This window comes from Arachis ipaensis, chromosome B4, assembly GCF_059453495.1.
Source record: "Arachis ipaensis isolate K30076 ecotype BB chromosome B4, ASM5945349v1, whole genome shotgun sequence".
NCBI classification, from domain to species: domain Eukaryota; kingdom Viridiplantae; phylum Streptophyta; class Magnoliopsida; order Fabales; family Fabaceae; genus Arachis; species Arachis ipaensis.
The window spans coordinates 108,034,204-108,056,532 of record NC_142439.1 but is presented as its reverse complement, the minus strand read 5'-3'; the positions used below and the strand labels follow the sequence as shown (position 1 = coordinate 108,056,532).

General features: G+C 29.7%; 1 protein-coding gene and 1 pseudogene across 1 annotated transcript; both read left to right on the top strand.

The window, feature by feature from the left end:
• The first annotated feature begins 6,492 nt into the window (after nt 1-6,492).
• LOC107636694 (replication protein A 70 kDa DNA-binding subunit E-like) lies at nt 6,493-9,072 on the top strand. Its single transcript, XM_088484753.1, has 11 exons — nt 6,493-6,648; nt 6,875-7,028; nt 7,120-7,216; nt 7,320-7,447; nt 7,602-7,686; nt 7,785-7,917; nt 8,007-8,164; nt 8,253-8,376; nt 8,466-8,648; nt 8,731-8,796; nt 8,872-9,072. The coding sequence occupies exons 1-11, from the start codon at nt 6,493-6,495 to the stop codon at nt 9,070-9,072; spliced, it is 1,485 nt and encodes a 494-aa protein (XP_088340879.1).
• A 2,357-nt stretch (nt 9,073-11,429) lies between these two features.
• LOC148568711 (uncharacterized) lies at nt 11,430-20,920 on the top strand (annotated as a pseudogene).
• Nucleotides 20,921-22,329: the final 1,409 nt, after the last annotated feature.

Here is a 22,329-nt window from a genome sequence, read left to right as displayed (position 1 = left end):
GCTTGTCTGAAGGAAGCGCGGACAAAACTGCCGCTATCTGAAGGAAGTGCAGACGGAACTGCCAGAAAGAAACGAAGACGAACTGCCACAAGGAAACACAGAAGAAATGCAGACGGAACTGCCACGAGAAAACGCAGACGAAACTGCCACGAGAGAACACAAACAGAACTGCCACGAGAGAATGCAGATGGAACTGTCATGAGAGAACTCAGACGGAACTGCCACAAGAGAACGCAGACGAAACTGCCACGAGAGAACGAAAACTATATGATTTCTTCATGAGAATAGGTAAGCAGCGGATGACAATGGTGTTTGATCATTCGACTCGAAAAAACACAAGACAGAGAAAATAGGCTAGTCGGTGAGGTGAAAAAGTATCAAATGAGTGACAAAAGGGAAAGAAGAATGGCATAGAAAAAAATGCAAAAACTACAGTAATTTCACCGCAAGAAAAACAACCTATCCTTTTCAAGGAGGATACCATGACTCTGATACCATGTTAGAAACAAGAGACTAAACTGGAGAAATGATGGTATATTATTGAGTATATTCAAGTTGTCTATTAAAGTTGTCTGGAATGATATAATATAAAAGGATATTTATAGGGACTAAGAGAATCGTGATAATAAAGACGTAATATTTTATAATAAATATTCAGATATACTAAATAATTCTAATTGATCCTAATTATACTCTAACACTCTTTATTCGATTTTGTATGTCAAATGTAAACACATCTTTTCTTCTTGATGGAGCATATGAGATATTAAGTATGACGTCTCATTTAATAATAGAAAAGTATATATTAATTCGATGAATAATCTATTACTAAACTATTAAGAGAGTGTTGTCAGGTAGTGAAAATCCAACGTGTCTTGAAGGAGAAAGCTTAGGAGTGGGTTGACTGTGGTACTTTCTATAAGAGTTGTATCATTTGTGGTCTCTCTTCCTTCATTTCTTCTGCATCATTATTAGGTAATATAAAAGATAATATTAGCTTCAATGTCTTTAATACTTTCTAACAATTGTCCTGTTTTTGAAGCACATGATTCTTATTCAAGTACATGATTCTTCTTCAATTGTCTTGTTTTTTAAGCACAATACTTTTCCAAGCATTTAATGTTCTCATTCATATACACCATTCCCGCCAATTGGATTAGGTATATAGCAGCTAATTTTGTTTGTTTTTGATATCAGTTATTAAAAAATACTGTTTTAAATAGAAAAATTATTCTCTAGAGTGTTGATTTAAAATAACACATATATATCTTTTAAATATTATTAATAGATAAATTTTTAATATTTAAAAAAATTAGATCAATTATTTACTATTTACTTACTTTATTTATATTTAGAGTGTTATATATATATATATATAACATATTCAACCACAATAAATATTATATACAGAAAATACAATTAGACCGTGAACAAAGAAATATGGATGTAGATAATTATTTAAGTAATTTTTTAAATTATTTATTGCAAACACTCTTGAAAAAAAATGATAAAATGATGAAATTTTTTATATAGCATAATTAGAGAGTTAAAGACCTATACAAATTCAGTATATGTTTAGAGAACTTTTCTGTATATAATATTTATTGTGGCTGAAAAAGATATATATACTCTAAATAAAGTAAGTAACACTACAACAATATAGACTATTTTTTAGGATTATTATGTGTCAAAAAAAATTAAAATTCGTCAAAAAAAAATAAATTTTGACACTATTTTAACTATGAAAATATGTTAATAAAAGTTTTGTCAAAAATAGTATTTTTAACATATAAGTAATTGTAAAAAAAAGTTTAAATATTATTTTGATAAATATTGGCCGTCAAAAATAATTTATTAAAAAAATTTGAGAATATATTTTTTGTAATACTTATTAACCGTCAAAAATACTATTTATTTTGACACTTATTGACCATAAAAAATTCTCAACAAAAATTTTTAACAAAGAATGAGATGAGATCTTAAAACTGAAGAATAAACTGAGATTTTGAAGATGAAGAATGAGTAGTATGATCCTAAACTGAGAACAGTGTGATGTCAAAATTGACGGAGCTCAACGAAGAAAAGGAATAATAGAGTAATAAGTTGAAAATAAATGAGTGTCAAAATTGAGGAGTAATTTTCTACAATCAAATTATTCATCAAAAAAACATAGAAAATTTGACATTTGTGATATTTGTCAAAAATATATATTAATTTTTACACTTAACTATGACTGTTAAAAAAATCATGTTAAAATAGCTATCTTTTCTTGTAGTGTAAATAGCAAATAATTAATCTAAATTTTTCTAATAAAATGGAATACCATGCCTTTGTGAGATTGAAATAAATGGAACAAGTTGAATACATATTTTAGTATTGTAATAATTATGGTTACAATCTTTAATAAATTGTCTAAAACTATTATAAGTAATCTTTAGAATTTTTACAGCACCCAAAATATTTTTTAAATCATTTTTAAATTTCACTTAAATTTCACACACGCTTGCTATGATTTTATTTTTTAAGTGTGTGTGAAATTGTCTAATTATGATATGATTTTTAATATTTTATAATTTATCTTTTTAGTATATAAAAAAATACATGTTTAACATTTAATTCTTTTAACTATTATAAAGATAATTAAATTTATAATTCAATATGCATTATGTTGTAGTGTCTATGCATATTATCAATATTACATCGAAGCAATATTTTGTTTAGTAGAGGCTAATATTATAGTACAATAATTAATAAATCATGGTTTTAATGAAATCCAAAATATTTCTATATAATTATTAGAGTACTAACGTTCTCCTATGCTTTTTTATTATGTACTTTTAAATAAAATTACCTGGATCTTCATTTTATGTTTAATTTCATTTGCTTTCTTATCAACTTTTGTTTGTCTTTTTTTTTTATATGCTTTTTAGATCCTTTTGTTCACTAATGCATTTATGGCATTTGTGTATTTATCATTTACGATATATTTTATAATCATTTCTACCTGTATCTTTAATATGTACCCCTTTTGTTTTCTTTGATAATCGTAATTGAATCATGCCGCGTGCCTCCTGCATATCAGCTTATTGGGTAGAATGTTGCTTTAATATAATAGCTCTTCAGTTTTCAATTTAATGCAAGGAGATGAACATGATTTGATTATCCTTACTCCTAAATAAATATCCAATGCTCTCCTTAAAGTTATTACTTTCTCTTCCCATCTGTTCATTTCCTTTTTCCATAGCTAGCAAGGATGTATGACAATTATTTTCAGGCTCCTTCTTTCTTTTTGGAAATTAATCCTGATATGGTTATATTCTATCCTCACTTGATCTCACTTAATGCTTTTAATTTGTTAAATAGTTTTACTTATTTTTCAGTTTTATTTTTTCTCCCTGTTATTTTCTTTTGATTATCATTTCTTCCTTTTTGTTATCATACAAATTCAGGATGTTGGAAAGATCCCTGCATTATTTTGTAGGAGCTTTAAGGACGTTATATCTAACTCTTTGTTGTTCATCGATGCTAATGGTGATGAGATCAAAATAACAATTCAAAAAGGAGATCGAACTGCTATCATAGTTCAAGGTTACAAGCAACTATTGGAGAGATATCATCTTGACCATGGTGGTTGGCTTAAGGTGAAATATGTTGGTCGTGACAAATTTCTTATTGATCAAGCAATGGACCACAACATGCACGTAGTTTCTAACTATGTAGTCCCCTTCAAGTCTTTATTGGATAATAAAAAATTGTTTGTCCATGAAAACAATGTGGATTCAACTGCTTATGCATTTGAATTAATGGATGGGGGCTTATACGTTCCTTTAATTGATATAGCCCCTGCATTTCCAACAGATCTTCCTGGTGATATGATTGAATCAATAGATCAACCTTCATCTGAAAATGTGCTATCGATGCCTTCAATATTGTCCAACGAAGTTCCTGTCATTATTTAGAATGATTTGTCTTTTATGCAGACTTTAGAATTTTCTAATCATCTCATGAATTCCTTTTTTGGAGATCTAACCAATCAGGATGTACCCAAAACCCCTTTTAATGTAAACATCTCTCATTTTACTCCATGTGTAGACGAAGTATATGAGAATAATTCAGTATCTTTAGAAGGAATTCATGTTGTATTGGACCATTTGGAAGTATCGATTGCGAACAATAATTCGAATCCATTATCAGGTAACCACTTTTCATCCATTAAATCAGATGTAACTCCTTTGGTTTATTCTATTGTTAAGGTTGTTACACCCTACCAGGCTGACCACTATGCAATGGTATGTATCTTGATAAATTTTTTATTTCAATTTTGATCTAAAATACTAATTTACAGGCCATCAAAGTCACTTTGTTGATTATGTTTTTATTTATCTTTAATTTATCAGCTACTGCCGGCCAAATTTGCAACGAAGGCTTTCCCATCTAAGCTTAATAAGATCAAGGTTAAACAAAGTAACGGATCTTTTTGCGAGATGAAACTACGATGGAACTCAGAGAGGCCTAATGGTGTATTCATCACAAAGGGTTGGTCTAGATATTGCAAAAGAAATAAGTTGAAGGGTGGCAGTGTTGTTAAGTTTAGTGTATCTTCTATTGATGAGACAGTAATGAGTATTTCTATTTTGTCCCGTTAGTTAATTGTGATTAGAAGGTCTCTTACAAATTTCTATCTGTAATTCTAGAATGTAAAGCTTTGCTATTACAAGTTAATGCCACTATATATATCGTTAGCTGTGTAATATTTTTTTTGTTTATTTATGTTTTTCTGCTAGGTGTAATCTATATTTAATGCAATGTTTCAGTTTAATAGTAGACTAATGTGTTTTTCATTGTTGTTTTTCTATTTATCCCTTTTTTTTAACATTAAGATTTCACTTAACAGAATTTGTTCCAATATTTTACTTATTTGTTTTGATTCCTGCTTGCACTTTTTAATGATTTCTATTAAGGATTATTAAGAGTTTAATTTTTCTTTTGTTTCTGTAAATCTTGATCATGATGTAACAGACATTTCATATATAACCTAATCATGTTTGTGATGGTTATTTACTCTAATTTTATCCCTGTGTTTTTGCTCTATATATCTACGTTTAGTTTGATGTCGCAGAACATGTAGTTCTAATCTATATACAGATTTTTTATTTGAAAATAAAATAATTCATCATGTTTTTAATCAGTTAGAATTTTCTGATCATCATGGTGAATGTGTTCTCATGTGTTATGCTGCCTTCTATTCTCTTTTCAATAATCTATGATACGTTGGATAATGCTTCAATATTTATAGATTCTTTCCCCTTGATTTGTTCATCGTCTATAATAAGATATAACCATTCCTTAATTTGTTCATATAATTTACTTTTTTTTTTATTCTTGCTTGCACTCTTTTTACAGTTTTTGTTTCCAATTATTAAGAGATTAAATTTTGTTTTATTGTTTCAGTAATTCTTAATCAAGATTTGTTAGACATTCTATGTCTATTATGATTGAACATGTTTGTTATGGGTATCTATTTTACTTTCACCCCTGTTTTTTATTGTATTTATCTGTATTAATTTGATGTCATATATAATGTAATTAGATTCCATTTTTAATCATTTTTAGATGTTTTGTAATCCTTCAATATTATGTTTAATTCTTCCACCATTTCAAATAGATTGCAGGTTTTATTGTGAGATTGAAATAAATGAAATGAGTCTTAAAATGTAACTAACTTTATTGTTATTATTATGGTTGCAATGTTTATCAAATTGAATAAAACTCTCATACATATGCAATACATATGCAATCTGAATCTTCTTTTAAGGCACAACAATTAACAATTAAACCCTTAATGTCTACATTGGATAAAAGTATAAAACCAGACGGAAGTAATTTTAGAATTATATACATTGTCCTAATAATTAGTTAATAATATATTAAAGTATATTTATTAATAGCAAATTTATCTGTAAGCACATTTATTCAATATATCACATCACATATCACATAAATGATTCTGCAAGAAGATGTAAAAGAGATAAAATCATTTATACTTTGGGTAACTGTTACCTGAAATTGATTGCATAGTATAGTTTCTTATAACTTCAGCTTGATTTAGATGAGTTTTTGGGCACCATTTGCTTGAGTACTTTATCTATTTTTTTATTCCCTAGGTAAAGTGCCTTGGATAGGCAACATGTCCAACATGCATTGGTGAGTCTAGATTTTTTATTGTTAAAACATTAAGGTATAATTAATGAATTCATCAATTTTCACCAACATTTTTCAAGCAATTCATCATTCATGTTATTAAATATCATTTAATATTTATCCTTTTTGGTAGTTACCGTGAATATACGTTTATAGTTTGCATATATATCTTCTTCTATATAATCTCATTGTCATCAAGCAATCTTATTATGTTTTTGGGAAAAACTTGCATCTTATAAAAATCCATTTTATATTTATACACTCAGTAACTTTTGTTTCAATCATAGTAGTATGGCATCTCCATTCAACATGCTTAAAGATCTTGACCTTGCTGCTGCTAATCAAGTTTGGCGTATCAAGATTTGTGTTATCAAGATATGGTCTATTATCATAGGTGAAGAGAAGTTTAGGAGGCCCAACTTGGAACTGGTTGTTATGGATGAATTAGTAAGTTTTTTTCTTATCATGAGTTTCTTTAATTCATAAGAGCAATATAAACCATGCGATTATGCAATCCTCCATTTTAATTTTTTTTTGTCACAATTTGTCAATTTTATAAGGCCATCGAATACAGTGTTCTGTTAGGAATCCTCTGAGGAGATTCTTTGAACAGGATTTAATTGAGGGTAAGGTGTACTCTATTGCTAATTTCTCACTTGAACCTAATAATTAGAAGTACAAGCCAACAACCCATGCTTTTCGTGTTTTCTTCAAGAGGGAAACTCAGTGTCGTTCATTAGGGGATATTAACTTCCCTAACAATATTTTTCACTTTGTCCCAAATGAAATGATACTTAGTCATGATAATCACCACTCTCACTTGATAGGTACATATCAAATATCATTATTTGCTGTATTTTTTTAGTTATGAGTTTATAACATCATTATGGTCTTATTATTATTATTATTTTGATATAGATGTCATTGGATTGTTAACCGGAAAGAGTGATATAATAGAGTTCACAAAAAATGGAAAGAAGTCTATATACATGGTGATTGAGCTTGATGATATGAAGTATGTTTATAAAGTTTGTTTATTTTAGCTGAAATGGATTTTTTTATTTAGTATTTACAAATTATTTATGAGTTGTCATCATTATATCCATCGATTTATATAGATCTAAGGGTAAAATAAGGTGTACTTTGTGGGAGGATTTTGCTAATAAACTGGTGAAACACATGGAGGAACAGCCTTCTACTGAATTTATAATCATCCTGCAGTTTGCCAAGTTTAACATGTTCAAGGGTATGCTATTTATTTCATCTCAAATATAAATTATTCATGGATTTACATCTTCATACATGTTAACATACATGTTAATTTATCCAATAATGTAACCTAAGTACTCTCTATTCAAATATTAGTGTCATAATATTTTATTCACTTATTTTTTTCATAGGAACTATGGGCATATCTAATACAAACTATAACTCTACCCTATACATTAATGCTGACCTTCAAGAGGTTAAGGAATTTAGACAGAGGTATAAATTCTATTTTTGTTTTCATAGTTTTGTATTTGGTAATTAATATAATTAGTTATTAGACATTATGCTGAAATATATACATTTTTTTTCGATAGATTTATTATGGGAAATGACAAGGCATCTAACCAGCTTTCTCAAATTGCATCTGATGTTTCAATGTCACTTGAGCAAGATCTTATTAGCCATACCCCATACAAGCCCATTTCTGAACTTAAGGACACCACTGAGGTTTTATATAAGTAGTTTGTAATGTATTTTTATCTGTTCTAAATCATGCACATTTTCTAAGATTCGACTCACAAATTTATGATTTTTAGGGTAGAATATTTGTTACTATTGGAACAGTCATGTCCATTGATACTAGATTCGGTTGGTGGTATAAGGGGTGTAAGATGTGCTTTCATTCACTCAAAGAGGATGAGAATTCATACTATTGCCAATCATGTGATATTTATCCTAATATTCATATTTCTCGGTAACAAATTTGTTATTATACAATATAAGTTAATTAGTCTAATTTCCTCTCTTAGGGATCATTATCATATATTTCTTTTCAAATGTAGTTACTGTATTCACCTCAGAGTATCTGATGAAATGGATTCTGCCTCATTTATTATTTATGATAAGGAAGCCTCCAAGTTTCTTGAAATTTCTGCTTCCGAGCTTCGATTGAAACAGATAGCAAAGGTATAAATTTTTAACAATATGTTGTTTATCTCTCCATCTATTTAATTATTTAAATATTTGATAATTATGTATGCGTTGCTCAATTATAGGGTTACAACAAGGATGAATTTCCCTCTGAGATAAACTCATTTAGAGGTAAGAAGTTCCTATTCAAGGTTTCTGTCAAGTTCGATGATATCAATGCTTTCCAACCTTGTAAGATAACTGTTTTGAAGTTGACTGAAGATCCAACTATCCTGAATTTGTTTGCTGCCAAGTACAAGCTATCTGATGTATGATTTGAACAACACACAATTTATCTAAATATTTAATCTTGGTCTCTCTTATAATTTTACCTTATTATTATGTAAGCAGCCGAACATCCCCATTGAAAACTCCGAGCTTCAAAGCTTGCATACATATTCTACTGATAATGCTAAGGTTAGATACTTTTTATTTTATTTTTTCTTTATAATAATTATGTGTTTTATTCAATCTCATGTTGTTTGATTTCAGGAGATCAGTTCTCAGTCATGTGAAATTATTTCTCTTGACGTTAATGATGACTTTGTTACTCCCAAGAGAGGTATTATAGCTGGTGTAATGACAAAAAAATTGGTAGATGTTTTTCCAGAGACTGCCACTACTTCCACTTCCAAATGTAGAAAGCTCTCTCATGATTCTGACTGCAGCTCAATCAAAAAGCATGCTGACTAATTTAGGATATAATCTTTATTAATATTATCTATTTGGGTCAATGTAATGTACTCTAATGTCTTTTTAATTATCTTAAAAGGCCATGGAGAGCTTATGTTTTATTTTAGTGTTTTTTTAATCCAATAATCAGGTTTAGTTTGTTTTTCATGTGTCTTAGTAGTTGTTTCTTTGTTAAGTCAAGTTAATGTTTAAGTGTTGTGTTTTGTCAGTTATAAATTAAGATGGGTTGTAATTAGGCTATGCCTACATTATCTATCCTACTATTAATATTAGTTTTATTATGTGATCTTTTATTTTGTTATCAATTTCTATTTGATATAATATCTACATTACATGTTTTATTAGTGTATTTATATGTTTTGAGTTAAAGATATCCTTCTTTCATTAGTAGTTAACATATAATAGAATCTAAGACACCTTAAATTTAAATTGATGAGATTTTCTAGATTAACTATTCCTTCTTTCATCAGTAGGTAAACATATAATATATGACTTATAATGGCAGAATCAATATAGTTTAGACTACGATATAAAAGAATAGTAGCAACAAAACTAAAAGTCTTAGTTTTATAGTACATCGCAATTATTAACAAAGGAAAGTTAGAATATCGTAATTAATTCTGTAAAGTTTGAACACTGGAATGTTCTATTAAGAATTTTATGTTTATTTAGATTAATAAAATTAGTATAAATAAACTTTCAATATATGTATGTCAACTATTAGACCGTTGTTTGTAGATGTAGTTATTATTCTATTTTCATCATTAAACAATTATTTCACAAGATCAGTTATTACTATTAAATTCATGTATATATATATATATATATATATATATATATATATATATATATATATATATAAAAGTTCTATCTAAAGGCAGAAACACTTATCTTTACATTTATTGACATTATTAGCATTATACTTCATATATGGATTAAACCTCATTTAAAGGTATACTTTTTCTCAAGGTTCGGTATGTATAACAAAATCTATTCTCAACATTATGACTCTAAATTTTATGACTCTACAGACATATAGCATAAGTTCTGTCTCTATATTTTTTGTAAGCCATGTAGTTGAATATGTTTGATATTTTTCTTTCCATATTTGATATATATAAGTTTTATTTAAAGACAAAAATACTTATCTCTACATAGATTAAATATATTAGCATTATATCTCAGATATAGAGAGTACCTCATATAAAGGTATGTGTTATCTGACAGTTTGATATGTATGATAAATCTATCTTCAGGTTTATGTGTTAACAAGTTAAATATACCATTTTTTTACTTTTATTTATACGTGTCCTTTCCTTTTAATTATATTTGTATATTTCTTTATTATTGGAACAAATAGAAAAAGTTAAGGAATTGTTTTTTAATTATTAGAATATTAGATTAGATTAGATTATTCAATTCCATATTATTAAATTAAATTTAATTGATATTAATTAAATTCAACTCATTTCCAATAAAGTTTGCTTTTTTTTAAACAATCGCATTAATTACAAAATTTATGATGGCATCAGTATGCCAGCATCTTGCATCTTGCCTGAGGTTTTTTTGCTTGAATTCTGACATGCATTTGTGTAACTTGAACTCATTATAACTCAATGCATGTTTGCCTGTTTATTCTTCATTATTATTTGCCTCATTTATCATTTATCATGTTAGGTGGCTTCATTTTAATTCCTTTTTTCCGTTATAAATAGGATGTTCAAGTTTTTTGTTATTCCACCCAAAGTAGGAGTGTACTCTCTGCAGAATGATAGAGATGGATTTGGAACCAAGTGAGTTATTCATCAATATATTGTTCATTTTATTATAGTTTCCTCCTTCTATTTTTGTGCAGTTTATGGTGTTTTTTCATCTAACCATGCTAACGGCTTTAATTTTGTCTGCAGACATGAGTAAGAACTCTTACATTCCTGAAGATTTTGATCAAGACCGAACTTTTTATCTCCAGATTGATCCTTCTTCGGTTAGTATAACTCAATTTCAATTATATTTATAAAAGGTATATTTTTATTTTCATATATCATTGAAAGATATATATATATATATATTTTTTTTTTCCTTATAATTGTTACACTTAATTTAAATTGTAGATACTGCCTGAGATTCCATCAATTTTCTATAAAAAATACAAGGAGCAATTGAATCAAAGGATGTATTTCATTGACCTTAATGAAAACTAAGTTGAGGTATTGATTCGAAAGGGTCACTCATGTGGTTACATTTTAGTTGGGTTTGATACTTTGGTTCGATTTTATGGACTTAAAGATGGAGGATGGATGAAAGTTATGTTTATTGGGGAGGATCTTTTCTTATTTATTAAGGTAAAGGATTCGTCAATGACAACTAAGACATTTTCCTCTCCTCCTGTGAAGTTTTTTCTTGAGGTGAAACCTTCATCTGTTGATGTGAATGGGTTCTCTCTCCCCACAAGCCAGATTAATTCAGTTGGCATGTTTCTTGATGGTGATACTCAATCCCATGGATTACCAAAGCCACCCAATTCAGTATTGAGAGAGAACTATAACTCCTTTTTATATCCTGTTTCTTTTGGCTCAGTATCTACTAATACTTCTCATGGTGTTTACCATACTACACCCAATAATGAAACATTATTAACTGATTCTAGCGTTCCTTCTACTCATCCAGAACCAAATTCTGGTACTCATCAAATGATGACCGGTTGCTATGGCCCTATCCATGAGCTTGCTGTTTCCTCTTCAGTGGGCAATAACAATGATAGCTATCCACTAACAGTCTCCTTTGAATACACTGATCCAATTGCTATAAATATTGGTGGAGAATGCAATATTTCTACCACTCCTCCTGTTACTCATAATAACTCATTCGATCCTATACCCATGTCAATCCCAATGCAATATGGCTCAAGAAGTGCTGTTCAAATCACCTCAGATTATATTTCTTACCTCAAGCTTTTGTCTGATCACCAGATTTCAAACAACTATATTGTAAGTTTATTGTTTAAAATTTTATTTCATTAAACTGTCTTTTTGTATATATTTCTTCTATTTTGGTCCATAAAGTTATTTTCTGTTCCTAATTAATTTTAACATTTTATTTGTCAACATAGATACTTCCTAATGTGTTTGCTAAGAATGCATTTTCAAGTAGGCCTGAGACCATAATGGTTAGGTTGGACAAATTCAGTCCAATGAAGATGGGATTACGATGGAACAATAAAAGGAATCTACAACTGTTTTTGACTAAGGGTTGGAAGTTTTTTGCAAAGATGCATAGATTCAAGGAGGGAACATTGTTGAAGTTTTCTGTTTCAAGTGGGGATGAGAGTGTGATGTACGTTAAAGTTGTGCATTTGTAAAAATACTTCACTATAAAGGATGTTAGGTCCTGTTATATTTTCATTTCTAATTTTGTGTTGAGTCTATGTTTAATTGAATGTTTATTGTAGTACGCTTTTATTATGTTTCCCTTCATGTCTGTCAGTGTTATGTAATATTGTGCTATCATGCACCATGACTCTTTTGTCGTTATGCTTCATTTAATCAAATCCCAAATTATCCTTACATTATTTTTCATCACAGTTACAGCTAAGATACATTTATTTATTACTTATTCTTTTCATAATAAATTTAGTTATAAATATCTAACTTATTATGATAGTATTTGTACAATTTATCTTCATTAATACTATACATTAATGATAATGATTTATTCAAATATTCTCTTTAACTTTATTATCTGAAATTTGCCTTTTAAGTAACTCATAAGCAAATTGAATTAACGATAAAATATACTTCTGTAGTTGTTTTATATAATACTATTTTATGTGCTTTTTTATCTATGATAGGAAGGAATTTAAACAATTATTTTTTATGTATTGTAATTATAGGACTTGATCATTTTGCATAATTCGCAGTGATTTTCACTATGTAATACATATTTTCTGCAGATTTTTTTTTTTCATTTAACATTTTAAAAAAAAAATTAGTGAAACTGATTGCATTAATTTGTTTCCTAGGTGTTCAGTAGCATATTGAATTTAAAACTACTCTTCTATTCTATTCTTATTATGCAGAATAAAAAATGTTGCAATTTATGCTTCTTTTACATTGATTATTATTGATGTATATTAACTTTTCTATCTTTAAGACTTTTAATTTCAGTATTTTGTTGCCTTTTTGTATTAAAGTACCAATGTTTACACTTTTATTGTGTTTCACCTTTTACACCTTCATCGTCTTATTCATGTTTTTTTATTCAAGTACATGATTTTTCTTCAATGGTCCTGTTTTTGAAGCACCATACTTTTCCAAGCATTTAATGTTCTCATTCATATATACCATTCCCGCCAATTGGATTAGGTATATAACAGCTAATTTTGTTAGTTTTGATATCTAATTTTGTTTGTTTTGATATCAGTTATTAAAAAATTCTGCTTTAAATAGAAAAATTATTTTCTAGAGTGTTGATTTAAAATAACACATATATATCTTTTAAATATTATTAATTGATAAATTTTTAATATTTAAAAAAATTAGATCAATTATTTTAAATATATATATATATATATATATATATATATATATATATATATATCTTTTTCAGCCAAAATAAATATTATATACAGAAAAGTTCTCTAAACATATACTGAATTTGTATGGGCCTTTAACTCTCTAATTATGCTATATAAAGAATTTCGTCATTTTATCATTTTTTTTCAAGAATTAATCATTGTGTTTGTAATAAATAATTAAAAAATTACTTAAATAATTATCTACATCCATTTTTCTTTGTTCACTATTTAATTGTATTTCTTTTCCCAAATAACCTAGATAATTAATAACTCAAAGCAACTACTATTTATATTAGGTCTCATAGTTAAGTTTTTTCCTTTCTTTTATTTGTTGTAGTTTGTATGTGGAAATGCTTTGGTATGGTTTAGCATGAGTTTTTTCTATAATCCTCACGTACTCTTTATAAATTTTTGAGTGTTTAATTGTGTTTGGTAAAAGTAACATAGTTGAAATTTATACATAAATAATATATTAATATATGATAGTCTAAATATATTCTAATAATTAGAATGAGTACATTAAAATTTTAAGATAAAATAGATTACAGATTTATTACTTTCTCTTAACACTCTAAAATTTAAGAATTATACTAAAGGCATGCATAAAAAATTAGCCACTTATCAAATATATATTAAGATACAAAATATATAAGTTAACTAATATATATATTCACACACACACACACACACACATATTGTGACTAATTTGTTGATTTTTGACGTATAAATAATACTTTAAAAATTGTTAATTATCTTAATCATTTATTAATCATATTCACACATTCTATTCAATTGTTAACTTGTAGGATTTGACACATCTCTTTCGGCACTTTGGCAGTTTAGAGAACACCTTCATCAAATTGTTAAAAATAACTCATAAGTACAAGAGAAACTCATTTTATTTACATTCGAATTTAGTTGCTTGCTTGATACTTAAGTTTGCCCGTTTTGAAAACTGACTTTGCAATTTCCATCATATATCTTCTAATTTATTATCAAGTATCTGAGTTACCTCATACAAATGTATTTACTATCATATATGAACTTTGTTCATATCTCTTTCTATGGTATTTTACAAATATAAAAAGTTAAGTCAGATAGGATTATTTGTATTAAAGAGATAGCAGTTAATTGTGTTTGTTTTGATATTAGTTATTAAAAAATTCTGCTTCGGTGTATTACATTATATGAATTGTGCAGCAGTCACATTAATTATATAGAGATAATAATAATATTTTACTCCAAATCTTTTAATGCTATAGAACTATTAGCAGTATGACATGCCTCAGTCTATGTTTAATTTTAGTTCCTTCGTTGCATCAATCAACTGATGCACATTTATAGATACCCAAAATTTAGAGTCTTCTTTTTGGTTCCATTTAAGTTTTATACATTTTTTTCTTCTTCATTGCAGAACTTCATTTTTTTTAACAAAGAGTTATTTTGATACCATTATCTTGAGTAGGCATGGTATTAGATGACTACTAGTTGTCTCCCAAGCTTGCAAGAGCTAGGCGTATTAGCATTTTAAGAAGAAGGAGGTTGAATAAGCATTTAAATGTTGATGAAATTGGTATGTATAACTGTAAGTTTATAGTTGTTTTTAAATTTCAATTTGTATTCAATCCTGTGTACATATTAGGATGCATCTAATCATGAAGAAACATATGATATAGATTATGGTTCTCAACCGTTCCTTCCTCTTAAGAGAACTGCTTCAGCTGTTTCTAATGGGACTCTTAGTGGCTTCGTAGGAACTCATAATGGGTCTTCAATTGCTACCGGTAACTCTAATACTCAATTGTGCTCTTCATTCTTTGTTATAAATTAAATATAATGTTGGATTTCAAACAATTGATTAAATGTGATTGGTTAACTGTAGTTCATTGTAGTTACTTTCTCTTATAATTTCTTTAATTTTTCTTATTATATATGTCTAGGTCAATTACTTCTTAAGGAGAATGTACATGCTGAAAAAAAAATCTAATATCTCCAGCACTATTAATAAAAGGAAACTTACAATTAAGGAGTCATGCCAGATGGAACAAATAAGCCTGGAAACATCTGGAAAGTTAATTTCCACAACACAATTAACAGTCGGACCTATTAGGATCAGAACTCCTTTAGCAGATGTTACAAATGGTTTGTACTTCTGATAATTTGTTTTAGTTATTTATAAATTTTTATTTTTCTCTTATTTGTATTATATTTTTTTGTTAACAAGATTTTTGTTTAAATTTCTTATAGTAGGTGAGGATAAATTCAATACGCATCACTTACACCTGCATATTAACTCTAACTCTAAAGTTGACAAGGGAAAAGTTGTTATCTCTATGAACATTGCTGGTCATGATTTTGTTCTATGCTCCAATAGATCAATAGATGCTTCATCTATTTCAAATAATACTGAGAGGTTTGAATTTATATATTTTTTGGTAATTTAGTTTTTACTTTATCATCACGAATATAAACAATAGTTAACTGTATTTAAATCAGTATAAGTTTATTATTCAAAAACTATATTTATCTTTTTGTTTTTGTAGTTGTACTATAATTAATCACAAGTCTTACACCAAGAAATCAAATAAAACAATAAGGGATGTATGCAGAAGGAACAATGAAATGTTCTTATCGTGTGATAATTATCATGGTCACTCATCCAATCTTCCAAATGGATTCTGCTATGATTCCAATGCTTCAGAACTATATGAACATGAAGGTAATATAACTTTTAGAATATTAAGTAATTTATCGAATTTCAGTTTAGGTAGTATCACTGTTATTGTTTTATATTGTGTTATATATTTATTGCAGAAGAAGATGCCTTCAACGACGTTAATCTAGGAAGCAATTTCTCTATGGATTTTGACGACAATGACTTTATAGGTAAAAGTTTTAATATTCATTTTAATTACTACACTACACATTTTTGTATGCATGAGTTGTTAATCATGATTTCTAATTAACTTTATTGTCTATATATATACTCACATTAATTATCAGATGAAGAAGGTGTTACCCCACTCGAAAGTGACGAGTTAGTTCTTGATGAGGAAGGTAGTAATTATTTTGCTTGCAAAATCTTTAGCTAGCTATAGATAATTAGAATTACTTAGTTTTTTTTTGTTTTCTTTTATAGCCATACATTTATTAACTTTTTAAGATACATTTTATATTTTTCTAATTGCCAATACTTTTTTTTATCTTTTCAAAGCTTTCTGGGATGCTGGTGATCCTTCTCATACATGTATATATTGTAAAGCTTTGATGTGGGACCATGAAAAACTCTCAAAGAGTATTAATAGTGCCACTCCCCATTTTGGTTTGTGTTGTATGGATGGGAAAGTTGAGTTGCCCTTATTGAAACAAGCTCCAGAAAATCTTCAGCAGCTCCATTTTTTAGATGATGCAAAGGGTCGATACTTTCGAAAAAATATTAGGGCATTTAATTCAATGTTCTCATTCACATCAATGGCTGGTAAGATTAATCATCAAACTAACAATGGGTCTGCTCCTCCATCTTTTAGTTTGAGTGGCCAGAACTATCACTCTATTGGAAGTCTCATTCCGCAAGCGAATGAGAAACCAAAATTTGCACAACTCTACATATATGATACTGACAACGAGGTTTAAAACAGGATTAGTGCTATTCGGTAAGTTATGAACTATTTACACTAAGGGGACACCTTATATCATTATATTTATTCACATACTCATTAGTGCTTATTCAAATGTTGTTTGCATCATTTTTCAGTTTTTTTTTCTTTGTAGGCCACTAGCTTTGGTTGGTAATCTCGAAGTTGAGATTGTTGGTATCATAAAAAAAATTTTAGATGATAATAATCCTTTGGCAAAGTCATTCCGATATGCTAGGGATAGATTCACTGAGCCACATTCTATTAACATGAAGTTAAAATTGATTAGGCGAAGGAAAAAGGATGGTCGACGATACAACTTGCCTACTGCTTCAGAAGTTGCAGCATTGGTAGTTGGTGACATCGATGAATCTTTATTGGAGAGAGATATTGTACTTGAAACTAATTCGAAACAGCTAAAGAGAATTGATGTTATTCATCCACTGTATTTGGCTCTACAGTATCCTCTTATTTTCCCATATGGTGAGGATGGATATAGAACTGGAATATTAACAGCTTCTCGATATAATGTTGATGGTAAAAAAAGAGGAATACAATTAGCATGAGGGAGTTCTTTGCATTTCGACTCCAAATGAGATCTACTGAATCAAATATTTTGTTGAGTTCACGTAGGTTATTCCAGTAGTTCTTAGTTGATGCATACACTATGGTGGAGTCTGAGCGCCTTAGTTACATACGTTTTAACCAACCTAAATTGAGGGTTGAAAAGTATAACTTATTACATGAATGCTTGGTTAGGGGTGAAGCTAATGCTGTATCAACCGGTCAAAGGGTAATTCTTCCAAGCAGTTTTACTGGTGGACCTAGATACATGTTCAATAACTGCAAAGATGCATTTGCAATTTGCAAGCATTTTGGCTATCCAAGTTTTTTTGTCACTATGACATGCAATCCTGAGTGGGATGAGATAAAGCGTTTACTAAGAGGTACTGGCCTTAAAGCAGAGGATCGTCCTGATATTACATCAACGATTTTCAAGATTAAGCTAAATAAGTTGATAAGAGATTTTAAGTATGATGACATTTTTGGAAAGATTTCTGCATGTAAGTCATAATAGTTTATTATAAATTATACTATAAGTTTTTTAAATAACTACTTATTATACTAATGCCAGTCGTTGTTATATTTTTAGATGTATGTACTATTGAATTTCAGAAGAGAAGCCTTCCTCATGCTCATATTCTTTTGTTCATGCATCCTCTTTCAAGGCCAAGGTCTCCTGGTGATATTGATAAGTTGATATCAGCCCAAATACTAGATAAACATAGAAAACCTAAATTATATGCTGCTGTTGAGAAATTCATGGTTCATGGTCCATGTGGGAAGCATAACAAGAATATCCCTTGCATGGTAAATGGGATGTGCTCCAAATATTTTCCTAAACTATTCAGAGAACATACTGTTATTGATGAAGCTGGATTTCCGAAGTATTGTAGGCCAGACAACGGACGCACCATTAACAAAAAAAGTGCTATTCTTTCTAACTCTTTTGTTGTCCCTTATAACCCAACTTTGTTGTTAAGGTATGGCTGTCACATTAATGTTGAACATACTTGCCAGACTTCTGCAATCAAATATTTATTTAAGTATGTTCACAAGGGTAATGATCGTGTAACAGCTTCATTTTATCAGACTTCAGATAATGGTCATGTTTCTCCTATTGTAGATGAGATTAAAAACTATTATGATTGTAGATATATATCAGCATGTGAAGCTGCTTGGAGATTATATGGCTATGATATACAGGTAAAAGAGCCTGCGGTTATCAGACTTCCATTTCACTTACCAGATGAAAATCCTATTGTTTTTAAGGATTATGAGAATATTCAAGATGTCATTAGCCGCGCTGACACGAAGTTAACAAAATTGCAATCATGGTTTATTGTTAATAAGTTCTTTCCATTCGCCAGGTCTTTGACCTATTGTGAATTTCCGTGTAAATTTGTTTGGAAGGATGACATCTCGATGTAGATTCCTAGAAAACACGGTTTTTCTATTGGTAGATTGACCCATGTACCTAGAGGCAATGATGAGGATTATTATCTGAGACTTCTTCTAAACATTCAAAAGGGTTGCACCAGCTTTGAAGACTTACGTACTGTTGATGGTGTTGCACACAGTAGTTTCAAAGAAGCATGTTATGCATTAGGTCTTCTACAAGATGACAAAGAATTCATTGATGCTATTATTGAAGCAAGTACATGGGCTTCAGCTAACTATGTTCGTGACCTTTTTGTCATGCTTCTGATATCCAATAACATTGCTTGCCCTGATTTTGTCTGGGATAGATGCTATAAAGAATTGTCGGAGGATATCTTATTTGAACAAAGAAGGATTCATCATTTGGAAGGTATTTAGTTTAAACATGAGTGATTTTTATGCTTAATTTATTTTTAACGTAATATTTGCATGAGTCTGAAATATGTAGTCATGTATTAACCTTTTTTTTTTGCCAGATCTTCAATTGTCTGATGAGCAGATCATGAATTTGACACTTGCAAAGCTTGAGGACAGAATGCAAAGTAATGGAAGGTCTCTTAAAGAGTTTGAGTGTATGCCTTACCCGTCATTAGATGATGTAAATGTTTTAGAGGATCGGTTAGTATTGGATGAACTTAATTTTGATCGTTCTTTACTTACTCAACAATATATACAGTCGCTAAACACCATGACAGATGAACAACGTACTGCATTTGACATTATCATTGATTCTGTAAATAATGATCGTGGAGGGTTTTTCTTTTTATATGGTTATGGAGGAACTGGGAAGACATTTATATGGAGGACTCTTTCTGCTTATTTAAGAAGTAGTGGGAACACTGTTCTTAATGTTGCTTCAAGTGGCATTGCTTCTTTATTACTTCCTAATGGTCGTACTGCTCACTCAAGATTCAAGATACCATTAAGCATAAATGAGGATTCTATTTGCAACATAAAGCAAGGCACTCCTCTTTCTAAGCTGATATGTAAGGCAAAACTTATTATATGGGATGAGGCTCCAATGTTAAGCAAGTATTGTTATGAAGCTCTTGACAAATCTTTGAAAGATATCCTTAGATTTGAACCATCATTTAATACAGATATTCCCTTTGGCGGCAAAGTTGTTGTACTTGGTGGAGACTTCAGGCATATTCTTCCAGTAATACCAATGGGCTCGCGTCAAGACATAGTGCAAGCATCCATTAGTTCTTCTTATCTATGGCAATTTTGCACAATCTTAAAGCTTTCAAAGAACATGAGGCTTACTGCTGGAGGTACTATTGAAGTTGATAATGATCTCAAAGAGTTTGCACAATGGTTAATTTAAATTGGCGATGGGTTGGCAGGTGATTCAACAGATGGTGAGTCTGAGGTAGTCATCCCTAAAGACATTCTAATTAATGATACTGATGATGGGTTTCATAATTTGGTTACATTTGTCTATGCGGATTTATTGTTGAACTTGAATAACATTGATTATTTCAAGGAGCGCACAATTCTAGCACCTACGCTCGAAGTTGTGCATGATGTCAACAATACAATAATGGAATACATTAATGCTGATGAAAAAGTGTATCTTAGTTCGGACTCATTATGTGCTGAAGAGGGCAACATGGAATATGAGATGGATGCTATGTAACACCTTAACTTCTAGCACGTCATGATCGTACTAAGAATAAGGCGTTACGACTCTATTTTCCTTTTATTAGCTATTTAATATTGAGCCTCTACACGTTAACTGGTCGATAGTTTTTAAGAAAAACGAAATTCCTTTTAGTTTGGTATATACTTCAAACTCAACTATGTCAGATAAACATATACTCACATAATTAAGATTAATACATAATAATTATGCATACAAGACTTAAATACAAACCTACCCCTCTGTAAAAATACAACACTTTACAATATCAAGGGCGAGGGAACTAAACCCAAAAGCAACTAGCCAAACAAGCCTTCTATGTCCGTAGCTCTTGAACTAGCCATCCTATCTGTACCTCTGAAAAGGTTTTTAAAAAACTTTGGGGTGAGAACAAAGCCACACGTTCTCAGTAGGGAACATGAACGCCGCAATATATAGAGTAAATACAAATAGCTAATTCATATCATAAAAAATTTCACTTAAAACAGTTTTAAATTCCTTTCTTTAAATCTCGTTACTTAAATAAAATCCCAGTCACATTAACAATTCCTTATCCATAAACAACATTTCTAAATACATTATTAAGACCACAACTCAAGTAAAATATCCATCAAACACACAAGAAAATCACCAAAAAACAACAGCACAGTCACAAATAAACAAAATAAAGCAAACGCAATCAAATGTAAATGCGCAAACAAGATGATGCATGCCTGTTCCTAGCGCAGGCCATGAGCTCATGCGTCGGTTGTCTACCCACAACCCGACGTTACTCGGAGTGAACCCCGAATATGGTCCCTTTACTGTGTCAATTAGACACCTTGGCATCACGGTTACCCGTTTCAATTATGCCTCATTATAATAACAGTTCAATGTGTATCACAGTAAGGAACAGTGCTATCAATTAGGCGAACATTCCCGCATTAGCAATCTCAGGCTATCCATTAGGCGGGCACTTTTGCATTAGCAGTTTGGCACAAGGCCCATTCAACATACACTTTTCATAATTTACTTATTCATTTCAATTATCTCTTTCAAACATGGTTTCTCATTTACTTTCTCTTTATCATGCCTCCGCATCACCAACACTGTAAGACATACCTCCGCATCACCGCCTAATTATACATACCTCCGCACCACCGTCTAATTATACATATCTCCGCATCACCCATTAACCTTAAACATTCTTGGAGACAACTTACACATTTACATTTAACTAAGTTCCTGAACTTTTATAGGAATTCGGACATAATCTCCTCTAAAATAGCACTAAAACCACCCTTACGGGTTCCCTCAGCTTTAACAACGTTCAAACTTTCCTTAACAATTTACCAGGTAAACATTCTTAATTGGTCATTATACTCTCTTTAATCCCTTTAGTTATTGTAAAAACACGGGTTTAGAAA

What these genes read in the sequence shown, in the direction of transcription:
- LOC107636694 (XM_088484753.1), top strand. Translation starts at nt 6,493, where the DNA reads ATGGCATCTCCATTCAACATGCTTAAAGATCTTGACCTTGCTGCTGCT. An exon ending in GATTGAAACAGATAGCAAAG is followed by an intron (nt 8,377 to 8,465) that starts GTATAAATTTTT and finishes GCTCAATTATAG; the next exon opens with GGTTACAACAAGGATGAATT. An exon ending in CCAAGTACAAGCTATCTGAT is followed by an intron (nt 8,649 to 8,730) that starts GTATGATTTGAA and finishes TTATGTAAGCAG; the next exon opens with CCGAACATCCCCATTGAAAA.